This window comes from Halictus rubicundus, chromosome 1, assembly GCF_050948215.1.
Source record: "Halictus rubicundus isolate RS-2024b chromosome 1, iyHalRubi1_principal, whole genome shotgun sequence".
NCBI classification, from domain to species: domain Eukaryota; kingdom Metazoa; phylum Arthropoda; class Insecta; order Hymenoptera; family Halictidae; genus Halictus; species Halictus rubicundus.
Genome location: NC_135149.1, coordinates 13,120,935 through 13,136,805, shown reverse-complemented (window position 1 = coordinate 13,136,805; position 15,871 = coordinate 13,120,935). Strand labels below are relative to the sequence as shown.

The 15,871-nt window shown below is 46.0% G+C and overlaps 1 protein-coding gene across 3 annotated transcripts; it reads left to right on the top strand.

Annotated features, from left to right (window-relative positions):
* The first annotated feature begins 40 nt into the window (after positions 1–40).
* Positions 41–15,813, top strand: LOC143354599 (uncharacterized). 3 transcript variants are annotated; one of them, XM_076788866.1, is made up of 7 exons: positions 41–287; positions 9,470–9,792; positions 12,548–12,618; positions 13,042–13,291; positions 13,356–13,487; positions 13,832–14,108; positions 14,466–15,813. In XM_076788866.1, the coding sequence occupies exons 2-7, from the start codon at positions 9,599–9,601 to the stop codon at positions 15,390–15,392; spliced, it is 1,851 nt and encodes a 616-aa protein (XP_076644981.1). In that variant the 5' UTR covers positions 41–287; positions 9,470–9,598; the 3' UTR covers positions 15,393–15,813. The 3 variants fall into 3 exon arrangements, with proteins under 3 accessions (XP_076644981.1, XP_076644970.1, XP_076644974.1); XM_076788855.1 differs by having other exon boundaries at positions 42–287; positions 14,463–15,813; XM_076788859.1 differs by lacking the exon at positions 41–287 and adding an exon at positions 4,056–4,073 and having other exon boundaries at positions 14,463–15,813.
* Positions 15,814–15,871: the final 58 nt, after the last annotated feature.

The following is a 15,871-nucleotide window of genomic DNA, read 5'->3' as shown; positions in this document are numbered from 1 at the left end:
TTCGCCGAAGTCGTCCGATCGGGTCCGGCGTATAGGACTCGGCGTAGTCGACCGGCGAACATCGTCGCGGGAACGTGTCTCGTGTTTCTGTTATAAGTGTCACATGCTGGATCTCTCGTGTCGGTGGTGTTTTCCCTTGCAAATGTATTTTGGCATCAGTGTCGTTTGCAGTGCAACCGACAACGTGTTCTTCTCGAGATAACCTCGTTGGATTCGACGATCGAACCTGCTCGAATCCTCTCACCTGTCTCGCATACCTGAGTCACTTGTCATCCAGGAGCACTTACGTAAGTCTTACAACATTGACAGTATCTTCCGTGTATTATTATCAAGATAATCCGAGCAGGTTGTCAGGTAGGTTAACGATTTCGTTATTGCGATAATCGGTGGAACTCCGATCGACCGGTATCGATAATCGAACAGCCGAAACGCGAGGATTGACGAGCATAGAGTTCCCATGAAATATTAACGAAGCATTACTTTATTTTTAGCGTAATGACATTCTTAATACAGGAACTGTGTGTATCGCCGTGCGATTTCCGTTCACAAAAGTCAGCCTGCGAAGAGTTAAATTTGCATAGAGGCCCGCAGTGTGGTAGACCGAAATGCACGCGAACCGAAAATCGTTAGACGATTCACGTAGTAACGAAAATAACCGAGGAGCGTGTCGCACGATTATTCGAGGCTCCGCAGTTCGATCGACCGGCCCCGTGATCGATCAAACGGATTTGGCGCTATAACGATGCGCCCGAGCGCGACGTTTCCAGCACCGAATTCCCTCAATTTGTTTCTCGTCGCAAATTGAGCTGTCACTGTCGCGAGCCGTGAAGTTGTCGCTAGGCAGGACCGCGATCGCATGCACGGACAGTGTAAAGACGAGAACGTACGCTGCGGGAATCGATCAAGCGCGGAACAACCCCGTAACGATTTTATTGCCGTGGAATGGACTCAGCAGTCGCGAAGATACGTAAGCCCACGTTCTACAAATTGTCGTTCGGCTAATTCAGAACTTGACACGCCCAACTTACTTCGCTAAACACGACAACAGTGTTGATATACGCGCGGCTGTAGATTTAAAAAAAGAAGTGGCGCGAAATCGATTTCGTAATTGCGGAGGGAAGTGCGCGCCTTTCAAATTGGTTTTGCGAAAAACTGCTTGCACACCTTTTTTGTTTTAATAAACATAGTGATAATTAGGCAGCGGATTTTGTGCATTTATGACAAAAATGAGTAAGCGTAATTTCAAAAATTAGGAGAATTTAAAAATATTGTTATATTATTTTCAATCAATTCAAGAAAACAAATTTTTATTTTCTTTCAGTTTGTTGCAATTCAGGTAGAAAACTCGTAACAATAACAATGAAATTACTTCTGGCATAATTATAAGTAGATGACATAATAATGATAATAATTGAATTACATTGCATGGAAGGATGAATGTGCGAGATTCAGTATGACCGCCGTTGTAATACCCACCCGAACGCGATCAAGAGGAAACCGCTGAGGAGACCTAGGTACATTTTTATCGCTTAATTTATCATAGATGTGATTCGATGATGTTTTACGTAAATATTTGTATTTCAGCGTGAGTATGCGTACGGAACGATTCCCTCCTTGTAGAGATAACTTCCCGAGGCACTTTAAAACAAAGCCGAAAGAAAAAAAAATGAAAGACCGGCGTGTGTCGCGTACTTTTTACGCGCCGGTTAGGTTGATTGTCCACTGCGATTTGCTCGTAGAAGCGTTTGATGTTCGTGGATAACGGTGTAGATGATTTCATGCTACGCATTACGCTTTATTAGACAGCGGAAGCAAGTCGGCGTAGAGCCGGAAGCAACGTAACCTCGGGAAAAACTTTCGGGATCAACGAATGATCGGAGAAACAATCAACGAAAAGGATCAGAACTTCGCGAGTACACGTAAGAGTAAATTAGGAAGGTACTCGAGACGATCGAACAAACGAAGACGGAGAGCGGTTTCTTTTTCGTGGCCGAGCGGTACGTGACCGTCACGGTGTAGCATAATTCATGCGCGATAATTCCGAGCTGCGATTCAGTGACCCACATGACGCGTATAAATTGAACCGAACATGTATCGGGCATCTCTCGATCCTACGAACTTTCCGTTCCGTTACCACGGTATCGTCACCTTATCGAGATTATCGTTATTTTTATCGGAGCCATTCGTGGTTTTCGCGATTGCGCCCCGTTACCGAAAAAGCGTTGCGCCTGCGAAAAACTGTTCGATCGTCGCCGGATTGTTCAACAGCTTATCTTCGGTAATGAACGGGCGCAACGAGTCATGCACTATTCGTTTTTGTAAAATGATAAATTGCCAGCACTTAGACTTTACCTGCCCATTGAACGATTAGTCGTGACTTAGTTATATAAGAGGACAGGGTATTTAGCAATTGCGAATGAGAATGCCCGAGCAAGTCGAAGTGGGAGTGTAACAGCCAAGTGCGTCCCCTTATCAATGTCCAAGGAAATATACCGAACGACCGCCGCGACGCTCTTTTCTTTTATTGTTCATAAGATTTTTTTTTCCTGTCGATAAGAAATATCGTTAGTGTAATTCGACGAGCTCGTTCTTTTCGGGACGAGAATATCTCACGGGAGCCACTTCGCGGGATCGAGTACGCTCACGAGGTGAATTGTTTGGGCATTCGATCGGGACCCCCGCCGAAGGGAACTGTTAAGTTTCTATTTTTACGTGTGACGGAGGTTCTCATCCGTCAGGAACGAAAGCTCCAGTGAGACTCCGTTTTCTTTGAACGCTTTACGGTTCTGGCAAAGTTTCCTGAACAATTTCGCATCTAACTGCTTCACCCGATACTTCCTATGTTCATTTAGAAGGACGATCTTGGGGTCACCGGACACTAAACGGAAGAGGCTGTTACTCACAATCGCTTTTATACCTCTCGCATTACGAAATGTGCGTAGGAGACGGAAAGGAGTCTGGAAGCAGAGGAAAAGTATTCTTGGAGACAACACCGATTAACGCGTTGACTGTCGAACAATTACTCCGAAAAGATCCTACAAAAGTCCTGACGAAGTTCAGTACGAGCAACTGAATTACGAAAAAAATTAATTTTTGAAAACAGACGAAAAATCGTGACACCTTCGTACGACCGACATGGCAGTGAATTTGTTAAAAATCAGCAAAATTTTGTTTATTGCGTCGAGTTCGCTTCAAGCTCAGCTGGAACGAAAATGATCGCAAAGGGTTAATTCGCGTCGATACTCGCTCCTTCGCGGGACTCGATCTCTTGTTGAAGGAAGCAAGATACGGATGTTGCAATCGTTTTAGATATCTGTTTACCGACAGGGGGGAACAGAGGGGGGCCGCGCACATGACGCTCGAAGCAACGACACAACAAATAATAAGAAACCAGTCACCATAGTTGAGAATCTCTGGCATCCGTGACTCGGGCTCGTGGCACGAGTTGCCGCGAAATAGCCACACCGCCGCGCCACGCCGCGGCCCAAGGAACACGCTTAAGGATAAGTGTGTTCGTAGATTTTACGATTGCGACTTCCAGGCAATGCACGGAAGTTCCAATCGATACTGCCATAACTACCGGCGAACACGAAGGGACCGTAAACCATCTGGCGAAAGAATCACAGTCGACAAAGTCAACGTCGATTGGTACCGCGCCGACTTTTGGGTCTGCTGGCACGGCACTCAAAGTGTTGAGCGGGCGTGAAAAGTGTGAAGCGCTGATAACAGGTCGGCAGTGACAGCGAAACGACCGATGGTCTCCAATCGAGAGGAAGCGTGTTTCGACGGGGAAATAAGACGGAGAAAAGCAGTATAATTACATCTCGGCTACGCTGACGCAACGTGTGTGAAAAGGACACGCGTTTCGTAGGAAGAAGTCCGTCTTTGTACGCTAGTTAGCACGCTCCGTTCTTTGCAGAACCGAAGCAATACACATCACCTGGGAAACGAGTGAAGCATGGAGATACTAAAGATACTAAATAAGACTCGGACGTAACGAGAGAACGGAGTCTCGCGACCATCCGCGACGATTGCAACACCCCAGGATGCATCTCGATGCAACCAGCTCCAGGGTGCGTCGGAATAATTTCCTTACGACCGATATCGGCCTTCGGTATTTTGCATGTTTTAGGAATACGGACGCGCGTATCGCGGTCTTTCACGAAGGATGATTTCTAATTGTCGGAGATCGATGCACGACGAGGACAAAGTCGAAAGTCGAGAAGAACGGGAAACCGAAAGAAAAACGCCGCCCGTTGACAACAGAGACTATCCGGCGGCGAACGGTGCGACAGTTCTCTGGCTTTCACCCAGAAACACGGATACTACGGGAATTACGAAAGTATTTTTAGGATCTCGGTCGATCGGACGGGATTGCACAATAAATCTCGGCCCTGCCCGAAATCCGTGGCGCCTCTGCGAATAAATCGCTCGCTCGCTGCCACAAAAACAACAAAAAAATTCATTTCACCGTACACCGAGGATTTTCTATAGAATTTTGATCGTGCATGAAGATCCACAGTCTATTAATCGCTCGCTCCGCGTCATGAACTCTCGAGAACCGTTCTCTCCGCGGTAGCAGCATGAAAATCGGTAAAACCGGAGTCGTGTCCTTGTAGCGTCGAATGAACGACTTTGAGTGGTTCAACCGTATCACAATCAGTGTAATCGAACCGACCGCGATAATCAGATCACGACATAATGCGATTATAATGGCCGCTCGGCGGAACCGGCGAACTCTAACCGCCACGGATAAGATTTATCGGCCAGAATTTCAGTTTTGCGTGTCGCGCAACTGGAACAGCCTTCTGTCAATGTCTCCGGGGTCATGTACATGGGTTTCGTGCAAGGATCTCGTCCTAGAACCTCGGTGACTAGAACCTCCTGACCGAATTTCGAGCGGGAACGTAGGCGAACCACCGGCGTGCTCCTGATACGCGCGGACGCGCGCGTGTATCAGCTGGCGAAAGCCGGTTACGTGTTAAGGGTTCGATGTAGATGAGCCGCGAATTAACTTGACTTTGTCAGAATTGTCCTTCCGACGTTTAAACCGGGGGAACTCTCGAAACGATGTCGAATTAAGCAGTCAGATACGACCATTAATACGACTGCGAGAAGCAATCCTCGCGGTGGAATCGGCTCGAGCGAGTCGCGATTTTCTCGAAATTTCTCGGTGAAAACCCGGCGAACGCTATGGGGATTGCTTTCTCGAAAGGAAACCGATCCGAGAAATTCCTCCGCGATCATCGGAGCACCCGTTTCTTCGAACAGCTTCTAGGAAAACTCGGTATCTATGATCATGACCGGTTCACTATCGTTTTGTCATAAAAAGGAGGTTTTCCTTGTAATATATACTTTTTTATAATGAATGGATAGGATCTTTATGCACGTATTACGTGCAATACTGCGAAATATTAGGGAAAATCTACAGGTTCACACAAGTTTCACTTATCACGTTGATACGATCTATCAGCGTTACTTAAGGACAGTTGTTACTTAACGAAGTTCTCATCTTATAATCTGGTGAATTTCGGCAGTAATAAATTAATGTCCAATGCCATACATTTTGTAACACTCATTTTTAAGCAATACCATGGGACCGACCACTCGAGGCCACCATGGCGTTCAACGTGTTAATAACGCTTAACTATATATGTTTACATTAATACAGCTTAGTAACTCCGACTTAGGTTAAATTGCACACCGAAATCATTAGCATTCTCATTATTCACCCGACACGTTGTCACTCGTGCGAGCCACGTGCGGAGGTTGTGGAGGATTACCAACACATTCGAGTAACTACAAGAAACGTAATCGCATAATACAGCTGATGATTTAAACTCGTATTATCGCTTGAAAGCAGAAAAGAAGTTTCGCGACCGAGGGACAGGGTATCATATTGTATATTGAGCATGCACGATAGCAACACAATCGACTTCGTTTTCTGCATATTTATTGTTGCGATGCAGCAGATGCTTTATGTGGATTTAAATAATTCATGAATGTACCAACGTTTTCTTTCACTGATTGAAGAAAAAGGGGTGACGTCAATCAGGTTTAACCGCGATGAACAAAGAAATCGAAAGTTTCCAAAGCTGGTTGTTGGAGTATACGTTGTTCTTATATGTTCTCAATAATCGTCCACTATTGTTCGGTGACCGCAACTCCAGAAAATGCAGACGTTATCAGCGCAGAAGCGGTTCCGCGAACACACTTGACCACGCGAAACGGTTTCTCCGATTAATGACGTGCGCTGGCCATCTCGACAATTAGTGCGTACGAAAGAAAACCGAAAATCGAGGCCATCTTATCACGCTTTTACAGAGAAATTCAATATTGATTTTCCGGGTGATCAGCCTCTGTCCGTTCTTACGTTTGCTGTGTTCGAATCGACCAGAGATAGCTGCGAGAGAAGATAATTATCGCAGTCTAAACCGACTACGCCAGCACAAAGAAGCGCACGACCATTGCGAGACTCCAATGCTTTTTAATCTCTCGTGTCTATCGCGTGGTATACATACTCAGATTTCGCCCGAGACATTTCGTTTCTAAAATAGACGAACTTGAACATTTCTCTTCGCAATTGAATTTCTCGAAAACCGAAGGCGACACGGTAAAACGATTTTTGGAGTCTCGTTGAGCAGACGAAAAATTATGGTTTTACTGAAACGCGAAATTAGTTGCGAACAGTACAATTGTCGAGGATTGTTCGTCCGGTCGTCCATCGACAAGGCCCGGATCAGAAGCGAACTGCGAGTGCAATGAGCTAATTGAGCTAATTGCGTTCGTTAGTCGCGTTTCTCGTAACCACGCGATAGGTACCTCCTGTTCCCCACTGAAATCCTCGCCACGACCGTCTTCGTGGCCGAACATCGTCACCGGGACGACACTAATTCGCGTAACATTCCTGTTCCCGGTTGTCGAGCATGTAGCACGGTTAATTATGCTCGAGCGTTTCTTCTTTCGAAAACGCGGAACAGTCTGACAACCTAACAGAGAATCCTGATTTCGTTTTAGAGTCCGCGATCGTTCCGGAGGGACCGACGATTTTTAGAAAGTGCCTCGCTTTACAAATGATATTCGGACGCGAGAGAAATTCACCGCTCTGTATACAAACTGATTTGTAATTACCGTTGGTCAAGGTTTGCTGGACGCTCAATGTCGCTACAATTGTTTACACCGCACGTCTGCAGACGCGTTGTATAATATGTATACAGTAGCCGCAGCTGCATACTATGCTCGATGCAGTCGTAAATAGACTGCGGATGTTTTGGAAAATAGAAACTTTTATGGGCTGATTCACGGCTGTTGGATTCGCACAGAAACGTGCTCGTTGCATGGAACTTTATTATTACTGGACTGCGGATTTTATGCGCCGGTGACAAGAACGAAAAACCGACTCTCGAAACGGTCGAGAGATTAAAAGAATTTCCAACTTATCCCGACTATCGAGCGAGGAAGTCGATGTGTATTTAACTGAATTTTTATTTCACGTGAAATACCGCGGTGTTATTACTTTTCGTCAAACTTTTTGCCGTAAGCGCCCGACGCTTACAATCTGGTCGTCGATCAGATTTCCGTCTGCTTCACGGAGGCTAGCGGACCTTAAAAGCGCATTACACAAAATTTTGAAAGAAGGGTTGCAGGAAACCCGGCAAGGCCGCGTGAGTTGTTAAAAATCGCGATAGCATCGTTTCGCAGGCTCGATAAAAGGATAAACATCTGCGATTAGATCGTTCGGGAGCCCGATGGCACGCGATCGAGCGAGGCAGCGGAGGGAAAAGCGCGCGCCCTCGAGCAACACGACGAAAAAAGCGAAAAGCGCGCGGATCCGACGCGGAATTACGCGGTGTGTACGGTAATGAAGACGCATCATCGAGCAGCGTGTTGCGTAAACGATGCGCACCGAGTTCCCTATTTTCGTAATCTAGCGCTAGATAGCTCGTTAACTGGGTTAACGGCGCCGGCATCGTGTTTCGCGTGTCGTGCGGGAAATCTCGAGGCTCACGGTTAATTAGTTTCACGAGACCATCGTTGTCGTCGGTCTGGTGGACTTTAACTCCTTTCGGTTTCTCTGGCCGACCAGAGGGAAGCACAATTGACGTAGATCGAACGATCTGTTTTCGCGTTTGATTTTGCATTTGATCGGGGATCGACGGGGGGCACCGATGCTTCCGAGTTTAACGGATTAACCCGCTTCATTCTCGTTTCGCAACCATTATTGGTCCGTAATGATGACCAATTGGACAACTCGTTCGATTCGAAACGACAATTGGCATAACGAGAGACGGCCGTGGCAACAATTATTATATCGCAGCACCGAATCGCTTCCTTCTGATCCATCTCCGCTCCGCGATAGTACTTCCGCCGATGAATCGATCGAGAGGAAATGAAGTTCCGCGACGGAGTTGCTTGGCCATCGCTCCCTTAATGCGCTGACTGCTCAGTTTGATTCACGTGACTTTCCATTCGGGCTGCGTGGGCCACAAATGTGTTGTGTCGCTGCGCTCTCGCTATCTATAGTAAGATAGAGAACTTGTCGAGGGATCACAAACATTCTTGCCGATGTCGCCGACAACAAGAGAAAAACTGTAAAATAGTTGGCAATGTATTTGGCAAGAAATGATAGAAAAACTGGTAGTCGGAATGCCAAGAGTGTATTAAATAATTATAACATATTGAAAAAGAGGTGTGAGAGGAGAATGGGTTGGAAAGCATGATCCAAAGGACATGCAATTAGAGAGACATGCTCGTAAGCTTGTCCGTTGACATTAAAACCGAGCAGAAAGTCGGCTGGACGATGGCCCACGCGGCATTCTAGACAGCCGAGTTAACTCGGCGATTCTCTCGGCAAAAATGTTTTAATAATCTTATAAGCGCTCCTTACGAAACTGTAGAATCAGTTCCGCCGACCTTGAGCACAATTCTAAACACCGTCGAGCAATCTACACGCGGTTTTACGCGCACGGTAGTATATTTATGGCGTAAGAAACCGAGAAAGATAAACAATCTGCTACCATGTCCGTGCTTCGCGATCCTACGAGAAGGTCTACGAAGAATTCAAATGTGATCGGTGCGAAAAGGGAATGCAGTATGATCGATCGTTTGTGACAACATTGCGCGCAAGCCGGGTTGAACTTCCTGCGTGCGTCGACTTCCACGGAATCGCGTCCACGTAACCCGTTAAAAATAAATCTAGACTTTATTCCTGATGCTCGATGCTTTCGGCACGGTTACTAGATTAAATTACTCACACTTCGCGGCGCTCATAATTGTAATGCGGCTCGTTAAGTTAGGCGCCGCGGGACCCGACGGCCTTAGGAAACGGAAAAGCGTCGCGTACGAGAAGGCTCTGTTTTCCGTGCGGACGTGTTATTCTCGACACGAGGAGAAAAAGCGAACGGGCTTTTTATCTTGGGCGTTTGTTTTCGAATAACATGAATGACCGAGATCGTTTTTCTATTTTCAGCTCGAGGCAGCCGCCAAGAAGATCATGACGAGAGATCGGTGAACTCCGTTGACGAGGCGTCGCGACGATTTCGCGGTTCTCGCGATAAAATCCGGCAGCGAGCTCTCTCAGAGGAAACCAGGGTAAATCATGTCGCAGCCCAGACGTACCAAAGTCTCCATCTACGACTATCCCGAACACTTGAACCCGTTTAACGACGAACTGAACAATGTAGAGCCGCACACGTACCAGGATGCGAAAACCAAGGACTCGAAGCACAAGTTCTGGACGTTCGGCAGGAGCAGGAAGAAGAGATCCAACAGCTTCTCCATCAAATCCACCTGGTACGATCTCTTCGATCCATTCGGTAGAAAATACGGACCAGCAGGTCGGGGAAATGATCAAGTATCAGGAAAAGTTCATACAGATTCTCCATCATCTAAGATTTAACCCTTAACGCTAACCTACCGGACATTAACAGTGATTAGTATGCGTTGCCTTATAAGAATTACATTATTAGATTTTGTCTGAGTTTTACTATAATGCATGCTGAAATAAAGAAGTGTGAACAAATTATTTCCGGTGGAAATATCTTTATAACTTCAGTAATTCTAAACCAGTCATTTGACCGGCTGTGGTAGGTTTGGTGTTAAGTGGACTTTCCAAATGTTCTTTAAAGAATGCAACAAATCCACCAATGTATGTAACACGTGCGCGACCAACATTTGTTGCTGCAATAGCCTTTACAGTTACAAGTAGTTTGCACTTGAGGAGCGCGCGAGTTTTTCCCCCGATCGATTCGAAGGTAAATTGGGAAAGATACGAGTTTGTTGAACTTGAACTTACCGGTCTAGGAGCGAAGCTCACCGGTACCTGCGCCTGGCCGTGATCCAAGCTACACAAATAACGAATCGCCGCGTAGCAGACGATCGACGTCAGGTCGAGTTCCATCGAAAAGGTCTTCACGATTTCTATTTGAAGAAACGTTCGCGGCTCGCACTGCTCTCCTGCGTAATTATTCGCTTGGAAATTAGCCGGCAGCTTTCCTGTGCTTATTATAGACTTCCTTTCGCGTCGAAAACGTCTTGTCTCGCACCTCGATCGGAATCCTCCTCCTGATCATCGAAAAGAAGTGCGGCCGCTCGGAATTTCATTCTTCCATTTTCCATACTCGATCTTCTCTGTCCCGATTCCTGGGGGAATCAAACGATATTATCGATTGGCTAGAAAAGATACGAGGTAGTACAACGCGTTGCAACCTATGTTACCTTAATATCATTTTTATAGAACGTATACGTCAACGGGGACCGAGGCATCGATCTATCGCAGCTCTGCGGCAGATTAGGCTCTTCATGAACAACTATCGGTTCTGGAAGATATCCAACAACCGCAGGAAATGTCGAAAAAGTTTTCCGGTCGACGATACCGTAGATTAACTTCTGTTGGACATTGCGTGTCCATGTTTGGTCGATGTGTCAGAAATGAGAGGTCCGACAGATCCCAGGATAACAAAAACAGCGCGTTCAAAGCAGTTCTGAAGATACTCGGGATCGTGAATCAGTCCCAAAGATTTATCTTCAGAAGCGAACCGTGAAGTTCCATTGTGCCCGGGCAAATCGTCCCTGATAATTTGTTAAATCGTTTCCCGTTTGTTGCCCTTTGCTCCCCGAGCAAAGAGACTCTTAGAGATCGCCGGGAGTTGGTCTCGTTAAAAACGAGCGAAGCGACGATGACGATTCGAGCGTGTAAGAACCGACGCGCGACGCGACGGCCGCTTCTCGCCACGATTCCGCTTTCGCCCCGTTGCGACACCGCGCTGCGCGGATAAAATAAGAAAATGGTATTCCTGACGTCGGCAGATCTCGACGTACGCGTCCGTTAAGTTTCCTATTCACTCCTCTGTATACTGGAGACGCGGAGCGACTTTTTGCTCCACGGAAATCTCCGTCTGTAGCGTTCGACGCGTAGCAGACGCAGATTGGATCGGATCGAGCACCGACGATCAAGAGATCTTTCGCTTTGTAATCGGTTATGTGCTATATTTCGCTGAAAGAGGCTAGGGACACACCAGCAATTGTACATTGTACTGCAACCGGATGTATCTTATGCTTGCGAGGCTGAGGCAGGGCTGCAGCGTGATGCTCGACGGCCCTAGGTTTACTTGCACCTCCCGCGCTCGTGCTATAAGATCTTTTCAGCCTTGAAAATTTATTATCGAACCTAGAAGATCAGACTATAAGGTTCGATAATAAATTGCCAAGGCTCCCGAACAAATTTTGTACCGCAAGCGTGCGGAGCTCAGAAATAGACTATAATCGGTAGACTGTGGATTTTATGGATTTATGGTAAAAATCAGCTAACCAAATAGAAAACAGTGAAAAAATTCGGGGAATTTGAGAGTATCGATATGCTAGTTTCAACTGATTGAAATACTTAAAAGAATAAGCAAATTTTTCTTTAGCTTCTACTTCTTGCAATTAGTGCAGAAAATTCTTCTTTTGCATACAGATCCGCAGTCAGATAAAAGTCCAATTAGTCAGATTATAATCAAGCCAAGATCAGACTGTAACTCGATATAATTTGATTCCATTCGGCGCGGTATGGTAACCAGGGAATAAATTCGCGATCTACTGAAATTGCGATCTTCTCGCGATTATTAGCTTTCTTGGCAGCGAGGCGAAGTTCATTCAGAGCCGCATGTTGCACTTTCGACTGCACTCTGTTTTCCCTGCAAATAAACGGTGAATCATGAATGAAAACTGGAATTATTCGCCGGCTCTAGATAACGGTGTTTGCCTGTCGGATCAGTCCGGGCGGTGCACGTTTAGGAAAAGTTGTGTTTTCAGTTGGAGAATTGTAGGACTCGGTATTGTAATTCGATGACGGTGAGCGTCGCCTCGTTGCTGGCTGGTGTTAATTGCGGAATGGGCTATATAGGTTAAGAGCATAGCGACAAGCAGAGTCTCATCATCTTGTCAGCGCACAGATGTGACACAGATCCCTTAACACGCTCGAACACCAGACTAGCGGCACAATTATGTTACGAGCCTGTTAGTTTATTTCTTTTTCCCTCGAATAAATCGAATCGTTTATTTCCAGGAGCGGGTTGTTCGGGAAACGGAAGGACGAGAAGGAGGAGGCGCAGCAAAAGAGGTCCACGATCACTACAGGTGGTTAATTTAACTTCTATCATCGAGTTTGTCAATGTGTTAACCCTAGAAAGAATAAAAATAGTTCGGATAGACCGGGGCAAATTGATTTGATACATTTTTAAGTTAAAAAAGTAAAATATTCTCTAAACCTTCAACATGTCCCGGTCTCCCCTACCGCTCTTGTTAACACTAAACCTACCGAGCCTTGAAAGTAACTGGTATATGTAGGCTTATAAAAATAAAAAGATTGAATTTATTTGGGCGTTGTACGGTTCGTATTACAATTTCCTACAAAAACATCTTTATATATTACTTAACTATAAAATAAAAAATCTGGAACCAGTAGTTTGATCGGTGGTAGTAGGTTTAGTGAATCGTTCGTTTCGAAGAGCTCAATTCTATTGTTTCCTTCGAACAACAACAATTTCCTTTGTTTCGCAGTTTCATCGACCTACAAAAGGGAGTCCTACACGAAACCCACGGCTCCTCAGGGACCAACCAAGGACCAGGAGGAGTTCAACGAGGCTCTCGGTACCCTGGCGAGAAGAAGAAAGTACACGTTGGATAATTCGTCGAGATACAGCTCGAGTTTAACCGTGAACGGTGATCCTGCGAGAATGTACGATGGCAGCCCACAGGACACAACCACGTCCATCATGGGCGAGCTCACGCCTAAACCACCAGCGAGGAGGTACGTGATCCAGATCTTTGAATTCCCAAAGGATCTTACTATTAATCAGCGTAATTTTGATCAGGTTCGGCCAGGTGAGTCCCAAACCTACAGACACGATCCCAGCGTTGGACTATGAAAGCAAGACGTCGCCGAAGGAAAACGGAAACGTGACGCTTCGCGAGAAACCCGAGGAAAGAACTCCCGTGCCCCCTCTGTAAGGAATCGCAATTTTCATTTGAAAAACACTGGAAAGTCCAACAAATTTTAGGACAATAACTAAGGTTAATAACTCGACTGTGAATTGTATGCATTTATGATGAAAATGAGTAAGTGCAATTTGATTTGGTAGGAATTTCAATATATTCAAATTATTAATGGAAGATACATATGTTTTTTTAGCTCTTGCAAGTTGTAGTTGATGCACAAACTTTTCATTTTCCATAAAAATCCGCAGTCTATTAATAATACATTGAAAACGAGTCGCGTCGACTGTCCAGTGTTTGCAGCATCGACTGCCGATGCTCCTTCAGTTTTGAAGAACACGATTCGATGTTTCAGGCGAAGATTCGGCAATAGAGCCTCGCAGAGAGCGAACGCGAGTACTCTGGACTCGGAGGATGAGGCGGGTCGTCCTGTGGACACGGCGTTCTGCGACGAGAACGAGAACGTTCCCGAGGACTACGTGTTCAAGAGGTTCACTCAGGACGCCGTCAGGAAGTCCAATCTCTCCATAAACAGCTGCACCTCCGTTGGTAGTACGATGAGCGCGTACGGTCGAAAAAAACGGAGGGCGCCGCAGCCGCCACGACCTATCGCAAAAGTGGAAACCAGCGAGGTAACTGCGAAATATTAAACGTTTTATCCATAGTTAGAGCGATTGTAAAACTGCAGAACAGCTACCTACCCTCCGATTTCGACGATTTTTTGGATATGTTGTAGAAATCGATATGTTGAACAACTTTTTGTGCGCTGCTACAAACGCACAAGTATGGGCAAAATTTATTGCAGTAGTAGGTACCGACAGTTCTTCGCGAATGTCTCTGAAACTGAGATCGCCACGATCACGCAAAGGAAAAATTTGTTAAAAATGTTAAGATTTATAGCATGTCTAAAAATCATCGAAATCAGAGGGTAGGTAGATGTTCTGCAGGTTCACCGGAGCGATCACTGATCTGTTAACTGTCCGTAGAAGATTACCGAAGCCCCCAGCGTCGAGCTCCAAATAGTGGAACCGAGCGACATAGCGAGAGTCACCGAGAACATCGACGAGATGACGAAGAAGAGCAAAGATTTGGTTGAAGACATCGACGCCGATGAGAAGCAAGACAAATCGGTGGAATCTGTTACCGATGCTTCTTCGTCTACGGAAGCGACTACGACGAAAGACAGTCCCGTTGAATCGACGGAAGTCAATGCAGAAGAGAAATCACCATCCGAAGGAACAGAGTGTACAGAAGAAAAGTCGGAGACCGAGTTAAGAAGTTCTCCGGCGAAGGACGAAGAGGTCACGGAGAAGGTCGAGGAAGACGTTCGAGTCGAGTATCGCAGGAATTCCCGGGAGAACGTGGAGATCATGAAGGAGGTCGAGGAGCTGCCACCGACGGAGCCCGAGGAGGTTTGTTTGAGGAGGAAGAGCTCCTCAGATTCGTTGTCAAGAAGTGACAGTTTCTCGGTGAAGGAAGAGATCGAGAAGATCGAGAAACAGATCAAAGCGCTCGAGGCGAGAAACTCTGTCAAGGAGTCGGAGGATGATCAGCTCGGGAACACCAGGCTGTCGCTTCAGGCAAACCGCAGACACTTCTTCCAGAATCTGGTCGATACCGAGGAGGATGCGATCAAGATAGAATTCAAGGAGTTCCCGAGGGAGCAAAAGGACATTCACGTGGTGAGGTTGAACGACTCACCGGTTCCCGTGCCGGCACCCAGGGAGCCGGTGAAAGTGATCGAGCTTCACATATCCGAGCCGATCAAACAGAAGGCGGAGATCGTCGAGGATGTGAACCCGATACCGAAACCGAGGAGACACAGCGCGCTGAGTCTGAACGATACTCGATCCAGATCCGTCGTTTCAACCGAAGAACGAATCAGCCGCAACGATACCAGAGGAAAATCATTTTAGAACCGTCACCAATCATGATAAACACAGTTAATCGCGAAAGTCTCCATACCTCTGACAAATCTTGAATATTCGAAACAAAGCAATAAAGAAATAATAAAAATACAAGGAATCGGACACGAACTTTTGCACTGACCTAACAAAAACGTATAAAATTTTATGAACGTCTAGTCTGCCGTTTCTGCATAGTGTAGGAATGTTTTCCAGGTAAATAAATATAAGATTGTTCCGACTAAATATTCCTAAAGTCTGCAAAATCTTTGTTTTCTTTAAATATTTGAAATTTGTTGGATGTACGAAGATTCTCACGACAGATTGTATAGTGTATACAGGACATTGTGTAATTGTTTCGGCTTTGATATTTGAATGGAAAGGCGATGTCTCCGATGATCTTAGTCAAAATACCGTTTAAAGACTGTCTAGACCACTGTGTACATGTGCCTTTATTTAAGCTTACAGATCCCCGATCAACTCCTTGAAGC